The 21,568-nt window shown below is 35.0% G+C and overlaps 1 protein-coding gene across 1 annotated transcript in view; it reads left to right on the top strand.

Annotated features, from left to right (window-relative positions):
* Positions 1-21,568, top strand: part of ARHGAP15 (Rho GTPase activating protein 15) — a 565,257-nt gene that overhangs the window by 263,989 nt on the left and 279,700 nt on the right. Inside the window, exons 6-7 of the mRNA XM_069473002.1 lie at positions 1,334-1,432; positions 2,651-2,780. Coding sequence (XP_069329103.1) covers positions 1,334-1,432; positions 2,651-2,780 — 229 coding nt within the window. The remainder of the gene's footprint in view (positions 1-1,333; positions 1,433-2,650; positions 2,781-21,568) is intronic.

The following is a 21,568-nucleotide window of genomic DNA, read 5'->3' as shown; positions in this document are numbered from 1 at the left end:
TCTCCTTACAGTAGAGACTACTTTTGATGTTGGTACCCATATCACTCAAGAATGGTTGCTTTGCAGTACTAAGTAATGTTGAATGTCTATAGAGTTTTTCTGAAAATAAATGCACATGTGTAATAGAAGATTTCTTAAAAACTCCAAGATTGTTGTCATTATATGTTGCCATAAGAATCTTTGAAACCTTCAGAATGAGCCATTTGGGGTAATAATTGTCACTTTAATGATAGAATTACAGAGACAGCCTAAAGCACGATTTGTGGTTTTCTGAACCTGTGCCACATTTCAGCGTTCACCTCCTGTTTAGAGCAAGTGAGGCTGAGAAGAGGTGACTGGCTCCTGATTGAGTATTTTGAAATGTCAGTCCTCTAAACCTCTGAAGCCTTACTTTATGTGTGACAGTAGTCAGGAAATGTTCATCTTCCTGTTGCAACAAAAAGTCAATAATACAAAGGGAAAAAATCTTCACAGCTCAGATTGATGGCCTAATACAAAAAAACGTGTCCACACCCAACTCTAATCAAATTCGTCTCTAAGTAGCCCTTTATGTGTGAAACCAAGAGCACCGCTCTGTTTCGATAGGGTCACATCCTTCTCTGACAAGTCTGGGGAGAAAAAGAGTCACTGTAATGAAAAATGTATAGTTACATGCTAAACATTGCCAACTACTTAGCAGTACAGAGAGTCAGGAACCTGGATGCTCATTTGACAAATACTCTCCAGGAGAAATTCAAATATGTAAATGAACTTTTATTTTAATATACTCCCTTTGTGGAGAAATTGGTCCTTTATTAATAGCGTACAAATCTTTCTGACAGGAAAATAGAAATAACCAAATGTTATTCATGTGAATGAACTTTTAGGAGTCTGCATTTGTCTTTTTGGTAAATAATTTGTTTTAGAGCCCTCCATAAAAGAAAATCAAATATAGAGATACTATTAAATTTGAAAACGACAAACAGGAAAGAGGCAAAAGTGCAGAATGAATCCTGACACACCCGGGTGCATTTTTCTGCAGGGTCTGACTTACGTGTGTGCTGTCTGCATTGCTGTGAACTTCCTGGCTTATTTCTCCTTGAGTTGGAGTAATTCAGCTTTAGCCCTACTCTGAGTTAACCGTTCTATTATTAAAACAATAATGTATTTGTTATGACATGAAAAAACAGTTTATAGAGAGCAGTTCAAAATGCTTCCAGTTCCCAGAAAGACAATTACTGGAATACAAGAAAATATTTCAGTGTATTAAACTGTGTTTTTTTTTTAAAGGATATTTTTTAAAATGTAAGAGAGCTATCTTACATGGTTTCTTTACCTGTCAATTTTTTTTCAGATCACAACAGTGTCAGGAAATGAGTTCCTTCTCCAGTCAGATATTGACTTCATCATATTGGATTGGTTCCACGCTATCAAAAATGCAATTGACAGATTGGTATGTATTTGTTTTGGCTGTTACCTTTATTAATTAAAATGTAGTCATTTAAATCTTATTGTTCAGGCATATAACACACATGCATTTAAATAGATCCTATGGACTGAGAGATATTAAATTCTTTTAAGTTTAAATAGAGTCCACTAAAAACCTTTTCAGCAGACAGGATTTGTGAAACTAAATGTCATTTAATTTCTCTCTTTCAAAAATGTAGCACATTCTTTCTTTTTTTTTTCTGAAATAATATGGACATTCATTTACTGGAGGCTGTAAAAGTACACAAGTGCTTAATAACTACTGAATTTTTACATTTTCAGTTTATGCAGTCTGAAATATATTCTTGAAAATAAATATCAATGTCTTTAAGACCATAATCTTGAAAATAAATATGAATGTATTTACCACCAGACTCACTGTTATAATACCAGTAAGTAATAACCCTTTGTACTGATTTTTATTGTTCTTCCAGCTAAGCTAGATTGTCCTCATGAAAATTAGCTATCTAGAGCTTCACGAAATTATCCTAAATCATACATTCAGAGTATGTTTTTTCAAAGAGTCAAATTACTTAAAACTGCTCATTTCATACTGACTCTAGACCAAACATCTAATTTTAGGACACTAATAGTTGCAAAATTTGAGGAAAATTTGGAGAGTTGTAAATATGGTACACAACAGGAAAACACAACATTTTCTGTGTGATTTTACTGATAATTGCAGTCTTTTATTATATCATTTTGGGACTAAAACTTTAGAAAATAAAACAACAAATTGACTTTTCCCCATCATCAGTATAGTCCCCTTATAGGGGTTTGTTGTCTTTGAGAGTGGGTGGACTCTCGGACCAGACTACCTGCATTTGAATTCCGGTTCTATCATTTTCTACGTGTGGCCTACTTTTCTCTTTTGACCTCACTTTCATCTGGAAAATAAGTATAATAATAATATCACCTATGTCATAGAATTATTGTAATGATTGAGTTAGTGCATGAAGAGTGCTTGGAATAATGCATGTCATTTAGTAAGCACCATATGCATATATAAACCATTATTAAATTTGAGTATTGAGCTTAGTATAGAGGCCCTATCCCAAAATAATTATCTTATTTCAAACTTCTCCTTAAATCTATTTAATAACATCAAAATAGACCACAAAACTATTTAGTGAGTCTTTTCTTCCTAGTAAAATTATCCAGTCTAATTGTTTGTTTTTTTCAGCCAAAGGATTCATATTGTTCATCAAGAAACCTGGAATTATTCAAAATCCAAAGATCCTCCAGTACTGAATTGCTAAGTCACTATGATAGTGATATAAAAGAACAGAAACCAGAGCACAGAAAATCTTTAAGTGAGTATTTTCTTTGACTTGCTCATTTTAAGTCTAAATGCAGTGCTTATGAAATATAAATGCATTGAAATGAGACTTAAGCCAAAGTCCTGCTACTTGTGGAAGACTTGTAGCCATTTCCTGGGCAGGGATTCATGCACTGGAGGGCAGTCTGGGCACTTTGCTCGCATCATTGTTGGGAATGCCTTTTGCGAAAATAATTGTTCCAAGTTCATGGTCTGTGCTTACAGCAAACCTCTGAGTCTCTGAGTAATTGCCATGGCGTTCAGATTGGTGATTGATTTTGAGAGTGGGAAATGTCAAGCATCTCCAAACCTTGGTATGCTGGCAATCTGACTTCCATACATTAAAAAATATGAGTGACCACCACAGTTGGCCCAGCTTAAGCCAAGAGGCTATGTAACTTTACACACTTTCAGACCACCAGAAAGATTTGGAAAGGCACTTTCCAGAGGCTGATTAAAAATGTGGGATGTGAATTAGATATTCTCCAAGGTCACATCTACTTCTAATATTCTAAAAAAAATATTAGGGGTTCTAATATTCTAAAAGAATATTTGGAGTTCTAATATCCTAAAAAAATATTTGGAGTAAAAAATATATATATATGTGGAGTAAAAATAACTGGTCTCATCACTTACATAGTGATCTTGAGTATCTTTCTTAACCTTTCCCCAGCCTGCTTCTTCCTCAGTAAAAGGGAGTTACGAAAACATGTCATACATATCTCAGATTTGGTTTGAGTCTCAACCTCATGAAGGAACAAGTAGATATCTTTGGAATCAGAGAAAAACAATTTCCCAAAGTCTTAAAAATTATGGTATCTTTCTTAGATCTTCTAATTAGCTACCCCCACTCTTCCAAATCACCATTTTTTTCTGCCATTCCTCTCTGATCAAAGATCAGTATACTTATATCCTAACTTTTTGAATTTAAGGAGAACTCAGTGAGTTGGGAAGAGCTGCTAATGGACTACATATACATGTACCTGTATACAGGTGTATATGCCCCATGTTTATTTGTGTATATATACATATGTGTGTGTATATTAGGAAAGATATATATGAATATGTATGCATATACATGTACACAAGCACACACACACCCCTATGACAGGGAGGCGAGAAGCTATTTATATTTGATAACATATCTTCTAAAATTGAATTATTGGTAGTCACAAATCTAGAAATTGCATGAGAACTTGGAGTAGAAGCACCCTTTCAAAATTAAGTCATTATTCAAAGACCCATGCTATAATTTTCAACAACTGCTAGATACATACTTTGTTAGCCAGTTGTGCTAAATTGGAGTTTAAGATTATAAATGTTAATGTCTAGAAAATGCATGATGTGTTTATAAAGAGATAATAATGCCATTTAGAGAGCCTTTTCCATATGATGGTACAGTGTGGAGTTATTTCACTTAAAAAATGTTTCCTTTAAATTCCTGGTCATTGTCCACTTTTACTTCATATGGATTCAGACATAGATAAGATTTCAGAATTAGAATTCAATTGTGAGTGTATATTTAATGTTAATTATATACACATTTTTTAGTAGATGTTAAAGCATATGTGTTGCAATTAGTAGATCTGGAATCTCAGATCTAATTGCTGATTTGGAGGAAATCTTGACATGCTTCTAAACCCTGAAGCTAGGAAGAAAATAAAGGTTTTCAAAAAATATATTTGAGAAACTCTGAGGCTAATGGATTCTGTATTGAGGAGTAGTAACTTTCAAGTTTTAAGATGTGGCCAGGCATGGTGGCTCTTGCCTGTAATTCTAGCACTTTGGGAGGCCTAGGCCAGAGGATTTCTTGAGGCCAGGAGTTCAAGACCAGCCTTAGCAACATAGCGAGCCCCTCCCCCCTACCACCATCTCTACAAACAATTAAAAATATTAGCCAGGTGTGGTGGCACACTCTGGTAGTCCTAGCCGCTTGGGAGGCTGAGCCAGAAGGATCACTTGAGCCCAGGAGTTTGAGGTTACAGTGATGATGCACTGCACTCTATATCAGGCAATAGAGGGAGACTCTGTCTCAAAAAAAAAAAGTTTTAGGATGTTACTGAAAAACAATCTTGCAAGTAGGATATTTCCTACTTCATTTTAGAATTTGTTTTTAATTGGGAAAGACAATTATTTGTCTACTTTGAGCTTAAATCCAATCCTGCTTAAAGACAAAGGAAGAGATACATGATTTATTCTGTTTATTTCAAAATGTACCTAATTATACAATGACTTCATATTCACCTTTTAATTTGAAGTTAAAAAAATGATAACTAGAAAATATTGAGCACTTATTGCACACCAGGCATTGTTCTAAGTGCTTACCTTATATTGACTCATTTAATCCTCCCACCAACCCTATGAGGTAGATACTATTATTTTACAGATGACAAAACTGAGGCGTAGAGAATTAAGGTCACTTGTACAAAGACAAGTTATGGAGACATGTTTCAAACCCAAGGAATCTGATTTTAGAGCCTATGCTTTTAATCATTACGCTATAGAGAAATGAACAAATAAAAGGTAAACGTAGTTTATGTCAACCTTTGACTTGGATGGAAATATTACATTAAAACTAAGATTCATAGAAATCAGTAAACTTAAATTAGAACCCAAAAACTTATTGGCAAAAATATTAAAACCAGATGTTTTCGTTGAACTTTGATTTCACTATTAAAATGAGAGAGACATTTAATCTTTAATGCTAGCCGTAATTTTAGAAAATCCTTCATTTCTGTATCTTGGCGAATATGTATAGTTGTAAGCCTTTTTTAGGGCCAGTATATTTTTGCAACATAGGACACAGTTAATATCCATCTTTATGACTTTGAATTAAGTTCATTCAATATGTATGTATTCATTTTCATTTGAAAGGCATAATGATTGACCCACCCACACAATTTCAAATTAGACTATGCATTTGAAATAGTGATTGGCATATTTTATAGTTGATGCTTTTTAAAATATTGTTTTCAAGTAGGAAATACCCTGTTTGAAATCCTCTGATCTCAGTCCTAGATTTGAACACACAAACTTAGGTTTCTTAAAACATGCATTCAGCTTTATGTCACCCTCTGGAGATTAAATAATTATGTGGAATCAGATTCACAGTATCCGCTTCCTTATTAATAGTCTAAGCACAAACTTTATTGTCAGTTTGCTGCCTTTGGCTTCCTATGCCCTTGATGTTCCCACGAGTTTTGTCGCCAAGATTGTAGGCAGATAAAGCCAGAATTACTTTTTTTAAAAGGCATGCGAACATCATTAGCAGCTAACAGGTGGTCATTTCATTGTCCAGTTTGTCTGTATAACATGGGAAAAATATGTTCTCTCAAAAAGTGAATTCAGAAAGTTGTGTTTACATATACTTTCCTTTTTAAAATATGATTCTAACCTGCCAACACTATTAAGTACTAATCAGATATTTTAAGATATCATTTGAGTCTAACAGACACGAAGCCAGAAAATTCAATGTAAGGGCCAAATCACTGTGGGAAATTCAGGACACCAGCCTGGGATGAGAGGAGGAGAGCAGCTCTCCAGGGAGGGCTGTTATGAAAAGTGCAGAGCCAATCAAAGATGGAAGATGTTAACATATTTTTCCAAGGAAAGAGAAGCGTCTTCCACGGATGGCAAAGGGAGGAAAGGCCCAAATGTAATAAATCTTGCATCAGATAATCTTGGAGAGGTTTCTTAACTTTTCTGAGCTTTACTTTCCAGACCTATAAAAATGGATCTAATACTGTCCTTACAGGATCATGTGAGAATTTGAAATTAGATATGTAAATACTTAGCTCACAGCAGGCACTCAATAAGTAGGAGCTCTTAGTATTATCCTCTATGTCCCCAAGCAGATGGCACCAGAACAGGGCATGAGCCAAGGGTGGTGTCTGATGGAAGACGGGAGCAGGGCATCTCTACTTGCCATCCTGTTCCCTGAGTGTACAGAGCACTGGGAAGAGGAGCCAGAACTGGATATGGGAGTCATGGCTGCAAAAATCTAAACCTGAGCAGCTGGTCTTTCCCCTGGCGACTCCCCAGGTGAAAATGGCAGCCAGGGCATTCTTGGGAGCAGCACACCAGGAGAGAGTGGAAGGGAGCCAGGAGATGATCTTGATTCTTTTATGCCTAGAAGAGCATGTCATTAAGAAGTTCTAGTTGATGGAAAGGATTCCACATCTAGCCATTTCACTATTCCTTTGGACAAAGCTCTCATTTATTCATTCATGAAGTTATTCATTCTTTTTCATTAACAAATACAATTAAAAATATACAACTGAGATTCTTGACTTCACTCATCTGTGCTTTCAATTTTTAAAAAATTTATTTTTGTATTTAGGTGATGCTTTAGTAGTAATATATCTCATGCTTATCAATTGCTAAACCATAAAATCCATGAATGTAGAAACCTTGGATAACATTTATATAGAATTGACACTTTTAGTATTATAAATAAGCACCCCAAAATGAATGTGAGTTAGAAGACTATAGTCAAAAGGTAAGAGAACTAAAAGGAAATAGATTTCCCTTTAGCTGTCTTTCAAGTTATCCTAAAAATAAATTTGTTCTGGGTAAAATCCCAAAAGTATTTAGATATGGATTTCTGAATTCCATATCTCCTTACTGATGTGTGTAATAAGAGTATATGTAATATGTGTGTAATAATAAGGGTATTTAGATTTGGATTTCCAAATTCCATATCCCTTTAATGATGTGTGTAATAAGGCAACAGGGATAAAATAGGAATAAAAAACTTGAACTGAGGTATTTATACAATGTAGAAAATGAAAATGCCATAGATCCTTAATGTTATCTTTGTTTTAAAAATTTGCCTGTGAAGTAATCATGAACATGTCATGTGAAAACAAGTTTTACAGAGAAGGCAGTAATTTTTTGTATTAATCTAAATAATTATAGCACTGGCCATCCACAACTATAAGTAGGCTATGTTCTCAAAATCCACTTGTAAATTGGTTGGGTAGACCTTGACACATTTTCACAAGGAAACCACATACCAGGCCACAAAACACACTTGAAACTTCTGCAATCATTTAGAATATTGTTTATAGGGAACAAGCTCATTCTGAATTTGCTGTACCTTTGGCCCTGAGATCTAAGACTTCTCAGTAGCATTGCTTTCCAAATTGTTACCCCTTTCCTCCTCCCTGACTGCCGTACCAACTCCACCAAAGCAAATAGGAGTCTCAGAATGTCTTTGGCTAGGAGACTCCTGGACCCTGAAAATCCCAGGCAAGGAGGGTTAGTGAAGCCTGGAAGTCAGAAGAAACTTCAGGAAAAGGAGAGAATGGGGGGCTGAGTAGGAAGTTTTTGCAACATTGGTAGAGAATAAGTCCTCAGCAAGGCAGATGTTCTTTGTAAGAAATGTGTATAATGACAGATTAAGTCTGGCATTGCCCCAAATGTTAACATTTGGTGAGTCTAGGTAGTGCATTACAAGTGATCAAGATGCTGTCATTTCACCTCTCCTGTATGTTTAAAAAGTTTCCCAATTAAAAACTGGAGTAAACACACATACACACACAAAGTTAGGCATTGCCCATGTGCCTAATTCAATATATGAATATACATATGTTCTAATTGTGACTTGAAAACTTTAAAGAAAGATCAAATTTTCTGAATGTGAGTTACATGAAGACCTCATTAAATAAAACATTGCTAACTCATTGTTTTCCTACTTTTTTCCCAAAAAACCAATGTATTTTTTTTTTTTTTTGTGACCATCATGACCCTCCTGGTAACTAGGTAATTAAGAAAAGTTTTAAGATGTTTATTATTATCCAAAATGAAAAATTCAAACTTGTTTCTTGGATAAATATGTAATTAGCAATTGTTTAAAACACATACTGTGAAGCCTGTTCTGGAGACTTGTATAAATACATATTTTAAAGTTTCTTCTTATTAAGAATTTTGTATAAAACAGCCTAATCCTGCCAATGCATGAAAATAATAAGATGAGCAAGCCATCTGCCAAGAAAATGAAAACATTTCTCAGATAAATCATATCTAGTATTGAAAAACTAGAAAGCTCTTACCTGGAAATAACAAAAACATCATAATATTTGTGTAGAATATTATGGGTTACTGTATTATTGAAAGGACAGAGGTTTCTGATTTGGGTAAGATGATCAATCATCTCACTCTTTATTTTTCCACAATAAATGTTGCCACTCTGGCACCAGTTTCATTCAATATCCACTTGAGAAAATAAACTATTGAACTAAGATGTGAAAATAGGTCATTTTATTTTATTACAGTTATAAGACAAACAATATCTAAATAATAGTCAAGTGTCAATTCTTTTGTCAGTTGTTTTCTGCATGTTAAAGGAGTTCTTTATTTCAAAATATTTCAGCTGGTAAAGAAAAAACTGGAAAAATTGTACATGAAAATTGATGTTGTTAAAGCTGGCAAATTTGAACATCATAAGAGGAAAAAAAAACAGTATAGATTAGACACACACTGGATAATCAAGTGTCCAAATTAGTTTGTCAAAACAATATTCTGCATGAAGGTTCCAGGGCTTCACTGTGGCTGTGTGTGTCTCTAGCCATTGTTCTGACATGTGTTCCCAAGATAGCAACAATCCCTACTTTTTCTGGGACCAATAGATTGTAGTTTCTTTAAAAACATTCAGTTCTCAATGAATCATTTGATAAGAGGACTTACTTATGAGCTGAGCAAAGAATGTTCTGATTAATCTCTTCTTTCCCATCTAAGGCGTTGATCTTGTCTTGTGACCTGTGGGTGTCCGTTCTCATGTATCTCACAGCATTAGCTACTCTGAAAGTCCATCTAACCCTCTCGCAAGCACTAGATCACCCCATTTTCCTTCTGACCCTGGCAATAACACCATGACCATATCTCCCTTTAGATGAACTGCATTTAATCAATTTCTGATTTCATTAGGTCAAATGGCATCTTTCTTTCAATAATAGGCCAAATCCAGAGGGCTCTTTGCTCTAACTCTCAAGCAATATTTCCTTAGCATTAATACACTACTGTGATTGTAAACAACAATAAAAAAGTCTTTGATCTACTCTGAAGGTATCTATTTGTTTATCCCGTAACTTTAGAATGGGTATATATTAATATTTTCTTATAAAGTTAGGCATATAATCTTCATTCACTATTGTCATATGAAGTTTAAAGTACCTTTGCTAAGTATGACATTAAGGCAATCTTACAGTGAATCTCTGTGCAGAGAAAAATATTTTGACTGCAAATGATCACCTCTTTCCATATACAGGATTCATTTGGTCTGCTCCTTTTTGTTTCTGGAGTATAGGAACTTATGTTACTTTTCTTCAAAATTCTAAAACAAAGTAATTTGCTTTTTAATGCATTTATTCAGATATCCCAAAGAGGCCTAATGACATGCTTAAGGGAAAACATTTAATTGTAAATGTATAGAATCTTTGAGATTTTCTTGTAAAATAATTTTTTTCTTATTACTCATAGTTCAGCCCACACCCATGTAAGCAAAATCAGGTATTGCTTTCACCCAAAAGTATAAATGAATCCAAAAATACCAGCTGTCTCCATCAAAATTCAATAAAGTGTGATCTATAACATTAGAACTCAACTTTCTTCAAGAAATGGCTCATGGATGACTTGGGAAAAGTAAATAAGTCTTCCAATTCATCTTTTTTTAATCATTTAAATAGTACTTGAAACTAAATATTCCTTCTACCCAACTTCCCTAATGTAACTAAATATAATCTATTTGTATACCAAATTAATTGGCTTAAAAACATAGGAGACAAAACATGAGATGCCATGACCAAGTAGAAAATATAAGACTTGTATCTTGTCACCAGATATGGTATCCTCCAAAATGGATGTCAGAGGTTAAGAACAATTTCTAATCAAATTACTGCACTGGAATAACTGCAATTGGAATTAGAGTCCAAGTTTCTCTGTAGAAAGCTCTTTATGACCTGTGCCCCCTTCTCCAGTTTTTGCTCATCACTCCCTGACCCATAATTTTAAGAAAATATTCTAGTGAAATAGTGCTTATGATCCCTGATACACACCACTATTTGCTGACTTCTGCCTTTAAAGCAAGGTCTTCTCTTTACTAAGCTAACATCCTCCAAGGCTCAGCTCAGACCACACCTCCCAATATTCCCTTCATCCATTCTAACGTCCTATTTTGTTTGAAAGAATTACTGCACTTCATACTTATTCTTGAGGCTCTTCTATGGGCTCTGGCTTGGAATTTTCAAGACTCTGTTAGAGGCAATAAAAGAAAAAGGAACTCTGTAATGCACAAAAAATAATAATAGCAATTTTGATTATTTTTAGAAGATTCTGAGAATAATTTTCTTTAGGGTTAGCTTATTTATAAAACTCCAGTTTAACACATAAATTAGGAAAGCGCTTGCCCTCAGCACCCTCTCCAAAAGGTTATATGGGATTGTATAAGAAATTTGAGTCTAAGAGTAAGAAAATTTGAGTACAATTCTTACCTCCAGGATATACAACCATATGATTTGGACAAGTTTCTTAAGTTTCCTGAAATTAACTTTCCAGATAAATATAATGAATATTTTTATAAAATTATAAAATAATATAAATATGTTTATTATCTAAAAAGATTATATGTTAGATCTAAGGATAATGTATATATTGGATCTAAAATATATCTAAGAACTTTGTAGATTATATATTGTGATATAAAATGATTTCCATATGGGTGAACTCTGAGTAAAATAATCATGACTTTTGTTTGTCTGCTATAAATTCACCAGTTCCTCTCTTCAGAAGTATAGCAAGAATGTGCTTTTGCTCCTGATTTAAACAGTTGCCAAATGCAGAATAAACAAATGCATAATTTGTCAGGGGCTTAATTTTTTTGTATCTTTATTATTCTGTTGACTCAGGGCAACATACATACTTTTACCTTTTGTTATCTTAAGGGATTCTGAGTGTCGTGGGGAAGGAATGCTTGCTTTTGCCATTCCTGGGTGTGAGCCTGATATATTATGGCAATCTCTAGAGATTGTATTTTGCCAAGTGTCAGTTGGCATTTCCATTTTTATATAATGTAGTGAGATAATACAATGGTAGAATTTTGACAGAGAGTTATGTGATTTCACTTAAAAGCAAGGAAAGATTTTGTTTAATTATAGTGTTTTTATATATTTAATATAATCTGTAACATATTAGAATCAAGCCAGTATCATAAAGCAGCTGGTGATAGAGATGGCTTTTGTTGACTAAAGTAAAAATATCAAACAAACCACATGGATATAGAACCACTTATAAGGAGTGAATTGAAAGATGCTAAAAGTCTGGTCTGATCTGACTAAAGTACAGTCTGTGATAAGCTGGCAAGGGACACCCACAGTGTCCACTCTATCAAAGGGACTGGGATGTCTAGGGAAGGTAATCCTAGCTGACCAAGGCTTCAGTCATTTGTTGAAACCTGGATCATCCTGTTCCATTAGGCTGTGAGTGCCTAAAGGGTATAAATAAACCATTATGTTCTGTTGATTACCTCTCCCCATCCCTGTTACCTAGAATGAATCTGAAACACCCTGGTGTTCAATACTAAATGTCTGAGTGAGTAAACAAATGGCTGAATGAATGAGAGGAGAACCTTGAAGAAACCATCATGAATTTTATGTAAGAGGAATGAAGGGAAACATTGAATTGTGAGGCACTGACCCCTTGATGGGTGTTTGAGTTTGTGTTCCTCCACAGGAGGAACAGTCCCTTCAGCAGTCCTTGAAATAAAGATTTGAGTGCAGGTAATTAATATATTTAGAGTGATCTCTGGAAATACAGGTAGGCGCTATCAGAAGAGAGCCCAGCCCATGGAAGGGAAGTCAGCTTATAAAAGGGAATCAGAGGTTTATGGAGTTTAATGCTACTGTGGAGCTCTGGGAGTTTTTCAGATGAGGAAGAGAAGAATGGCAGAGAAGAAAAAGGTTATATTGTAGGATAGGAAATAAAGAACTATAAAGCATAAAGTGTTTGGAGGACAGCAATAGATTGGTAAACCTAGAATGTGCAAAACATTGGAGCAACACCTGGAGGTCGGATTGGAAATGAGCAGTGAACCACTGGCAAAGCATCTTGCATGGAATGCTAAAAATTAGGACTTTGTATAGGTCATTAAATATGAAATGTCTGGTTTCAAATAAAAAATGTAGTTCATTATATCTCAAACAAGGAGCAGTACAGTTAATCAAAGTATGTGCCTAAACTATTGACACACTTTTGCCATCTTAAGGATAGCTTGTTTATTCCAGCAGCAAAGAAATCTGGAGAGCGAGTGGCGATGAAATAGCAAAAGGTGTTTTCCAGAGCTTGTTGAGAACTGAATATTTCTTGCAAGAAGTGGTCCAAGGCCTGGAAGAAACGGTAGTCACTTGATGCAAGGTCTGGTGAATATGGTGGATGACAGAGAGTTTCCAAGTCCAACATCTATAGTTTGAGCAGCATTGTTTTTTTTTTTTTTTTTTTTGCAAGATGTGATCTTGCAAGAGGACTAGCCTGTCTCTGTTGACCAATCTCAGCTGCTTCATAGCAAGCATCCTCATCATTTCATCCAATTGGTTGTAGTAGACATCCGCTATAATCCATTGACCAGGTTTCATGAAGCTATAGTGGATAATACCACCGCTGGACCACCAAATAGACACCATTAGCTTTTTTTGATGAATATTTGGTTTTTGACTATGTTTTGGCACTTCATCTTTCTGACCATTGTGCTGAATGCTTGCAATTGTCAAAAAGAATCTGGTTTTTTTTATCACATATAACCATACAGTGTAGAAATGGTTCACCTTTATGTCATGACAGCAAAGAAAGGCAACCTTCCAGATGATTTCTCTTTTGATGCTCATTTAATTCATGCAGAACCCATCTGTCCAGCTTCTTCACCTAACCAATTTGTTTCAAATGGTCCAATATTGTTGGAATAGTAATATCAAACCTTGCTGCTAATTCACGCATAGGTTGAGATGGATTCACTTCCACTACAGCTTTCAGCTCATCATTATCCACTTTGGTCTTAGGTTGCCCACATGGGATTTCAAAATTAAAATCACCAGAATGGAACTTCTCAAACCATCAGTGTACTATGTGTTCACAAGCCACATCCTTCCCAAACACTTCGTTGATATTTTGAGCTGTCTGCCCTGTATTGGTTCCATGATGGAACTCATATTCAAAAATAACACAAATTTTTAACTTATCCATGGTTTCACAAAAATTTCTCTAACAAAATATGAAAGATAATCACAAGCCAAAAAGTGCTTTTGAAAGACTGAAGGTGTACTTTCACAATGTGGGGCAGGGCAAGAAGTGTCAAAGTGAAATGTCAGAGATATCAACTGTCAAACTCAGTACTTAAGGAAATCAGACATTTCATACTTAATGACCTAATACTGTAAATAATGGGAGCCTCATGAAGGACTTTTATGCAGGGAGGAGATACTAATAGATCTAATTTTTAGAGTAATAATTTTGGGGGAAATGTAGAGAATGGCAAAAGATAGATACCCCAAAAAAGAGTGAAAGATCATATTAGTAGACAAGGAGATTAATTAGGAAACTGTTGCAGTAGACCAAGTAACATATGCTGCAGGCCCAGACTAGGCAGTAGGACTAGAAGAAGGGGAAAGATTCCAGAGATTTTTGAGGTGATATTGATAGGTTTTCTTGATATATATTGGAAGGATTCTTGGCAATTCCCAAATACCCATTGCTTCTGTGGTTTGGAAAAAAAACATCAGGATGCCAAGGAGTTCAGCAGAACTTGCATCTTATATCTCATTCTTTCATAATCCTACTATATTTCTTGCTACTCAAAGAGTATGGTCTATGGACCAGCAACAACAATATCACCTGGGAACTTGTTAGGAAATATGGACTCTCAAACCCCACCCCCACTGACTGGAACCATTGAGCCTACTGAACCAAATCTGCATTTTAACAGGTGATTCATTTGCACATTAAAGTTTGAAAAACACATTACCATATGACAAAAATAATTTCTCTAAATAGGGTTTTGAAAATCCAGAGCCAGAAAGTGGTCTTTGGGACTTTGACAAGACCTACTTGTATGAAAGAGCAATCTAGTCTACCTTTGTGTGAAATAACCCTGCATATGGTTATCATCTGGGCCGTGCCATGACAGTGAATGATTTTGAATGGTAAATATTTATTTAATCTCATTAATCTCTTTCAACCCATGATTACACACTAATTGAGACAGAACCAAGACTTATACTTCCTGTGTAATTTTTGCCTCTGCCACACCTGTCATGAACTCTGAACTGCCCATGTCAAAAAGTCAACAGTTCTAGCCAAACAACAACAATAATATCAAAAAATAGTTCCAAGCATAAACTACTCTCACCAAGACAAACAGACAAGAAACCAAAGCTCCAAGCAATTCTGTGGAAATAATCCACTAATTTCCTGGCAATACCCATGTGTAAAATCCATCTGAAATTCTATTTATCCTTTATCTTCCATCTGACTCTTCTTCTAGAAACATATAATCTCACATGTAGCCTTTTTTTGTTACTGACCTTCTCCAAAAGCAATAATAATAATATTTGATTGCTTAAATGCCTTTATTTTTATGTTGTTCTTGAGTACTTGAACACATTTCCCATTGGCCTTTTAGGTTACATGTCAAAATTCTGGATGAGCCACAACTTAGCTGCGTTACTCACAGAGTAAGCTTCTTTGCTGCACCTGCCAAAACAATCAGGGCCACCACGCTGCACTTTAGTCAAGCTGTTTTGAAAAATTGCAAAGAAGAACAAAAGTAGGCCCACAATTTAGTTATCAAAAAATAGAGGGAAGATTCAAAATAAAGTCAATTAATCCTTCTAGTAGTGTGAGATTTCACTCATTGGGAAGAATTGATAATGACTATTTCCAAAATAAAACATCATTTCTCAGGTCTACCTTTTTTTTCTTCTAGGAGATGGAAACTGAAATGGGCAAATGATAATCCTTTTCTCAGTAAGAATCTTCCTCATAAATTTGCCCCCAAATGTCCAGTCTTTTAAAAATTCGGTGGATAGTAATGAAACGATTGAAAGAGTTAGTTTCCTTACAATTTTAGTAACACTTGGATTCACTTCACTTATTTAGCTTTATTACTCCAAGACAGCTTACATAAGAATAATTAATCTTTTTTTTTAATTCAGTACCTGGGCTTGTTATTAAGGTTCTATGCCTTATTTTTAAATTGGGCATAACCATAACTGATTTCCACAGGAGGGTTGGCTGAGAACCCATAAAATTTTTGCTTAACTCATTTTTATTGAATGAAATCCAGAATTTTAGTCAAGAAGCGTTAGATATTAATCACATGTGAATGGGGTCATTAAAATTTCCTTTACCTTCCAGAACTGTGGGTCATTATGGAATCATAAGAATTGAGCTCACTTAATAATCTTTACAATTACATAAAAGCAATCATTTTCATAAGTCTTACAAGCTTTTAACTATTACTTGAAGAGCATGTTGGAGTATTAGAATATATTATGTTGTGTTATTAGAGATGTGACTTATGAATTGAAAAAAACATCCTCTGACTTAAAAATCTTAGAAGTTATCCTTTCCAGCTTGAATGGTTTTAATTGTTTAACACAGTTTGTGATTATATTTTTACCTGGCAAGTAGAGACCTTGTTGCTGAATAAATTCCAGTACCATTTCTTAACTATTACACTTTTAACTTTTTAGAAAATTAGAGGAGAAATGCAAATTTTTTTTTTTTTTTACTGCAGTTAAGGAAAACAATTGGTAACAATTTAAGGTGAGTCAGTTAAGGGGAAAAACTGAAAGAAATCCCTTCTCTAAATTATTGTTGCCTTTCTCCGTCCTTTTCTTGTAACCACTTCTCATCTTTGACTTTGAAACCCAACAGTTTAAACTTGGTTCTTATTTCAGTGGGCTAATCCCCTTTCATAAATCTTGCTCAAGAGCTGAAATAATTTGCACATCATTTAAAGAGTATTTGCTTTGAAATATTCACCTCAAGCCCTTTTGTATATCCTTTCTCTCTAAAGATTTGTAGTATTTGTTTTGTTCTCTGAGGTATAAAAGACCTGGATAAACTTTATTCCTGTTGTTTCAAGATTAGTTAACGAAAATGCATATTAATTCAGGAGGGACAGGAACAAACCTCAGTAAAGATGATCATACACATGCCTCTCGGGAATAGCAAAATACAAAATGTCAGTCTTCCAATCTCCTTGGACTCGCTCAAAAGAGCATTCAGGGATTTAAATTTCCAGAATATGTCTACAAATGTATTTTCTTTGTTGTGGAGAACGGGAGCTATACTGATTATTTTTCCCCAGAAAATTGATTCTAATTTGTATTTGAACAAAAATTAAGCTATCTACAAAGTAGCTCTTCAAGAAGACAGAAAAATTGTCACAGAAAAGGTCAATTTACCGTTAAAAATTATATACCTGATATGCCACCAAATTTTTAATTTATTTATTAGCAAACCGCAAATACCAGAATACAGTTTAAGAGTAGAACATCCATATTTTTTTCTATAAAAAAGTGGAATTGAAAGGACCTCAGGAAATCAGAAGTAGACACATTTGTGTAAAGTGCAATGTCACTTTACATTTATAAACTCAAATTTTATAATACATTTTGCTAGTAAACTCAGGAAAAAAAATATCAATTTCTCCAGATAATATATGTTTCATATGTTAAGATGTGCCCTGTTCTTTTCTTAAACTGAAAATGACCATAAACTTTTGGCATTTAAGTGCTTCTCCAGAAATGACTAAGTGGATTCAGGGGTAATAAATCACTCATATGGATCCAGCCACCCACAGTCTTGTTCCACTTCTCTTCTTTACAAGTGTAGTAATAGACATTTCCACAGTCCTCAGGGTGCCAAACTTTGCACCATTAGGAAAATCTGCAAGTAGCTTGATTTATCTTCCTCACTCAGTTAGCTAAGACCCAACTAAGTAAAAATCAGCAGGAATGAACTTGACTTGTTAAACTTTTTTAATAGGGAGATGCAACAATTACAACTTTCCTCCTTTTCCACTTCAATTTACATTGGATGAGAAGCCCCTGGTGAAAAATATTCAGATGAGATCTCAAATTATAGGTGCATGGCTGGATGATGCTGACTCTAGGTTTTCATTACACACAGAGGATTGTCTGCTGTTTGCAATTAATCCAGACACAATCCTCTTGGTACTTTGGGAGGAATGTGGAAGAAACAGCCATTTTATAAGTTGTAAACTCCTAAATTACCCTAAATTAGAGACACTATTAATCGGACACTTAGATATAGATAGGATCTGCTTATTGTGTAGGCTCATCTTCCCCTGATGGAGAAATCAATTAAATATTTAGGATGTGGAATACCTTCCAGGTTGGATAATGCATTTCATTTAAATTATGGCCTTCCAATCCGAAACATTAAAGGGAATCTTAACGGATGGAAGCACATTACTGTCTCTTGGATTGGGCGCATTAACACTTTAAAAATGAATGTGCTTCCCAGGATTTCCTATTTGTTCCACCAGCTGCCTGTCGATGTGCCAGATAAACAGTTTAAGGATAAGTATGTAAAAGATGCATGTGTAACATTCTGTGTGCTGAGGAGCACCCTTGTAGGAAGAGTCCCCAACTGTGGCCCCTTTGGGTTTTTTTTTCCTCAATGCTCTAGCAGTCTAAAATGAGAGGGCTCATTTGATCTTGTGAGGGTAGGAAGGAAAACCAACAAAAGATGCAATTAGACCTCTCACAAAGGTTCTATGTGTGTCTAACCTCGTATCATTTCTTCCTATTATTTATCTTAATAAATATCTAGTGATTTCAACTAGAAAATATTGGGACAATACAGTAGAATTCAATATAAGAATAAGCTTTCCTGTTCTCAAAATATTTGGCATGAAGGTAATGATTTGATTCTCATTCAGGGACCATTACTATGTCAAATTTATGAACAGTATTGTAAGAACAAAGCTATCATGTGTCCCATATCACAGAAGCATGATATAGGAAAAGCAAATACTTTGAGGAGCTTACCAGGATATAGGCACTGTTCTAAGCACTTTAATGCACTTTCTCTTTTAATCCTGCCAATAAACCTATAAGCTACAGTGGTACATCATCCCCGTTTTACCTGTTAAGTAACTGAGGCACTTACAGGTTAACCAATGTGCCCGAAATTACATAGCTACAAAGTAGCTGCTGGGTTCGAATTTGTAAGCAAGTTAGTCTAACTTCACAGCCTGGAGCCATAACCACTGTTCTGTGGAGCTTCCTGCTTCCGGAGAGAGGCTGATGGTTTCTCCAATTTAATAGCTCTACAAACTTTGAAGCAGTAACTTAACTTCACTAAGCTTCTGTTTTATAATCTTAAACATGTCAATAACAATAGTACCTACCTCATAGAGATGATTGGAAGCATAAATTAAGTACTATGATGTTTATAGCATTGTTTGGCATAACATAAACACTCAATAAAATTGTTAATCATAACAGCAGTACAAGTATTTTATTTTCTCCCATAGTATTTTGAAAAGTTATCCTAATTTAGTTAAGAAATGGTTATCTTAAAGATACATGATTGAAAATCCTAGAGACTAATATATTTTTTAAAATGTCTTTGGATTTGGGGGGGGGGGGAAATAGCATATTGAGTGCTTTACAGAAGGTTCCTGAACTGAGTTGAGCCTGTCTTTATTCATTTTCCATTTATAAAAGTTTTGATTCACAATTAACATAATGCATGACATAAATATATCATATTAGCTTACTGAGTGAAAATAATTTATCCAATCAGGAAAAAAAGATGTTAAAGATAGGGATCAATTTGTTTGTTTCTAGAGACAGACTCTTCATGCCAAATCTGATAGAACCCATGGTTCAGTGCATGTGCCTTTTTTCAGAAGAGACCAGAAAACTCAGCTAAATGGTATAATTACATAACATGAATGGTCATATTGAGGGAGTTAACCTTTGGCAATAGAATACAGAATTACAAAGTTCAATGAAGTTGCAGGAATTTACTGAAAAGAAATTCCTTATCAGCATTTTGATGGGAAATAAACAAAAAAAGGAACAAATTGATCCTTTCAAAGTTGGGTGGAAAGAATGTTCCAGAAGCCTTCCTTCGTAATCACTGTCATTGAGAGGCCCTGAACACTCTTATTTGGTAGTAATTGATACCTACTCTTCAGGCTCAAATAGTAAGACAACTGGTATTTTAAGGGCTTGTGTCAGGAAAGTTAAGAATTAGGTGGAATTCTTTTTTTTTCTATTCAGTCTTTGACTAGTCTCTCATTATTGGACCAAGTTTATTGTAAATCCGAGGTGAATCATAAGCAGATAGCCTTCCCCTTTCAATATGTTAGGAAGACTATTGGGATAAAATCAGAATCTGATATTTAAAACAATCAGCAGTGTGTTTTATTTGGCTGGGAAAACAGTTTGATCAGCAAGCACTCTGTATTTGTTTTTTGCTTGCTTATTTGAAAGTCCTAACACTGGAGTGAGCTCCTCATCTACTCTTGAGCTCTGCTCTTCTTCCACTGAACAGATAGAAAGGAAAGGACTTAGATGAAATAACAATTCAGAAGAAATGGGACCCAGGTTCCACCAGCAAGATCAGCCGGTTGATTCTGAAAACCAGTGAAGAAACAAGTTGCATATACCAATACTCCTCCCAAGATTTTTATGTTCATAATATGGAGGGATTAATAATTTATGTCTATTGTAATATGTTCATAATATTAATACAAGTGGATTAACTCAAATCAAAATGATCTATTAATATATCTGGAGATTGAGAAAGGGCAAAACAGGCTCTAAAAAGCTAGAATCTCTATCTAGGGAAAAAAGAAAGATGGCAAAATAGGCTCTAAAAAGCTAGAGTAGTGAAAGCAAGAACTCATTTCACACATTCACATCCCAGGCACTCGTTGGGAAGTTGCTTTGTGCATGCACTGTTTTAAGCACTGGAATCAAAGAGGCTCCAAATGTTCTCAATTCTACGTTAACAAAGAGTGTTTATGGTTGAATTTAAGAAGCCATTTCCTATTCTATACTAAGATGACTTAATTTAAAGATGAATTTGCACGTGAAATATGCTTAAAATATACCTGCTTGATCTTATCAACAAAATGAGTACAATAATTGACTTGTTAAGTATGCTTTTAGCAAAGTACTTTGATCAAATTTATATTTATATCTCACGCTGAATTCATTAGAAATTTTGCATTCACCGTAGGAACAAACTCTGATCTGTGGAGTGTTAAGTAGCACCATGGACCACCGTCTACCAAGAGTTTAGAAAGGGAGAAGTCAATAAATCAAAATGCTATAAGCTTGAGTCCTGGTGTCTTTTTTCATCCCCAATGCTCTGGAGGCTAGAACTGTTTCCTGGCTGGCCCAAGGAATGAGGATCTGTCACTCATCAGTAATAGAAACAGTGCTAAATGACCAATAGACCAGCTGTTAGGAAGCAAATACTATACTTTGTTTAAGTCTAGATTAGAGCAGCTCACCTGGTTGTCCAGCTGCAGACAGTAATGAAGACTGTGGGTGCTGAAGCTGGACAGCCTGGGTTTAAGTCCTGACCCTGCCAGTACCTGTGATTGACTTGGGTAACATTTCCTTAAAAAGTTGCAATGAAGGCTAAATAACTTCGCCCCTGAAAGTGCTTAGCATAGTGTCTGGAGTATAGTAAGTGCTCATTAAATGTTGGCTATTAACATTAGAGACTCCTATTAGACCAAGTAAA

Source organism: Eulemur rufifrons, chromosome 1 (assembly GCF_041146395.1).
Source record: "Eulemur rufifrons isolate Redbay chromosome 1, OSU_ERuf_1, whole genome shotgun sequence".
Classification (NCBI taxonomy): domain Eukaryota; kingdom Metazoa; phylum Chordata; class Mammalia; order Primates; family Lemuridae; genus Eulemur; species Eulemur rufifrons.
The sequence above is the reverse complement of the archived record's forward strand: the minus strand, read 5'-3'. Positions and strand labels throughout refer to the sequence as shown.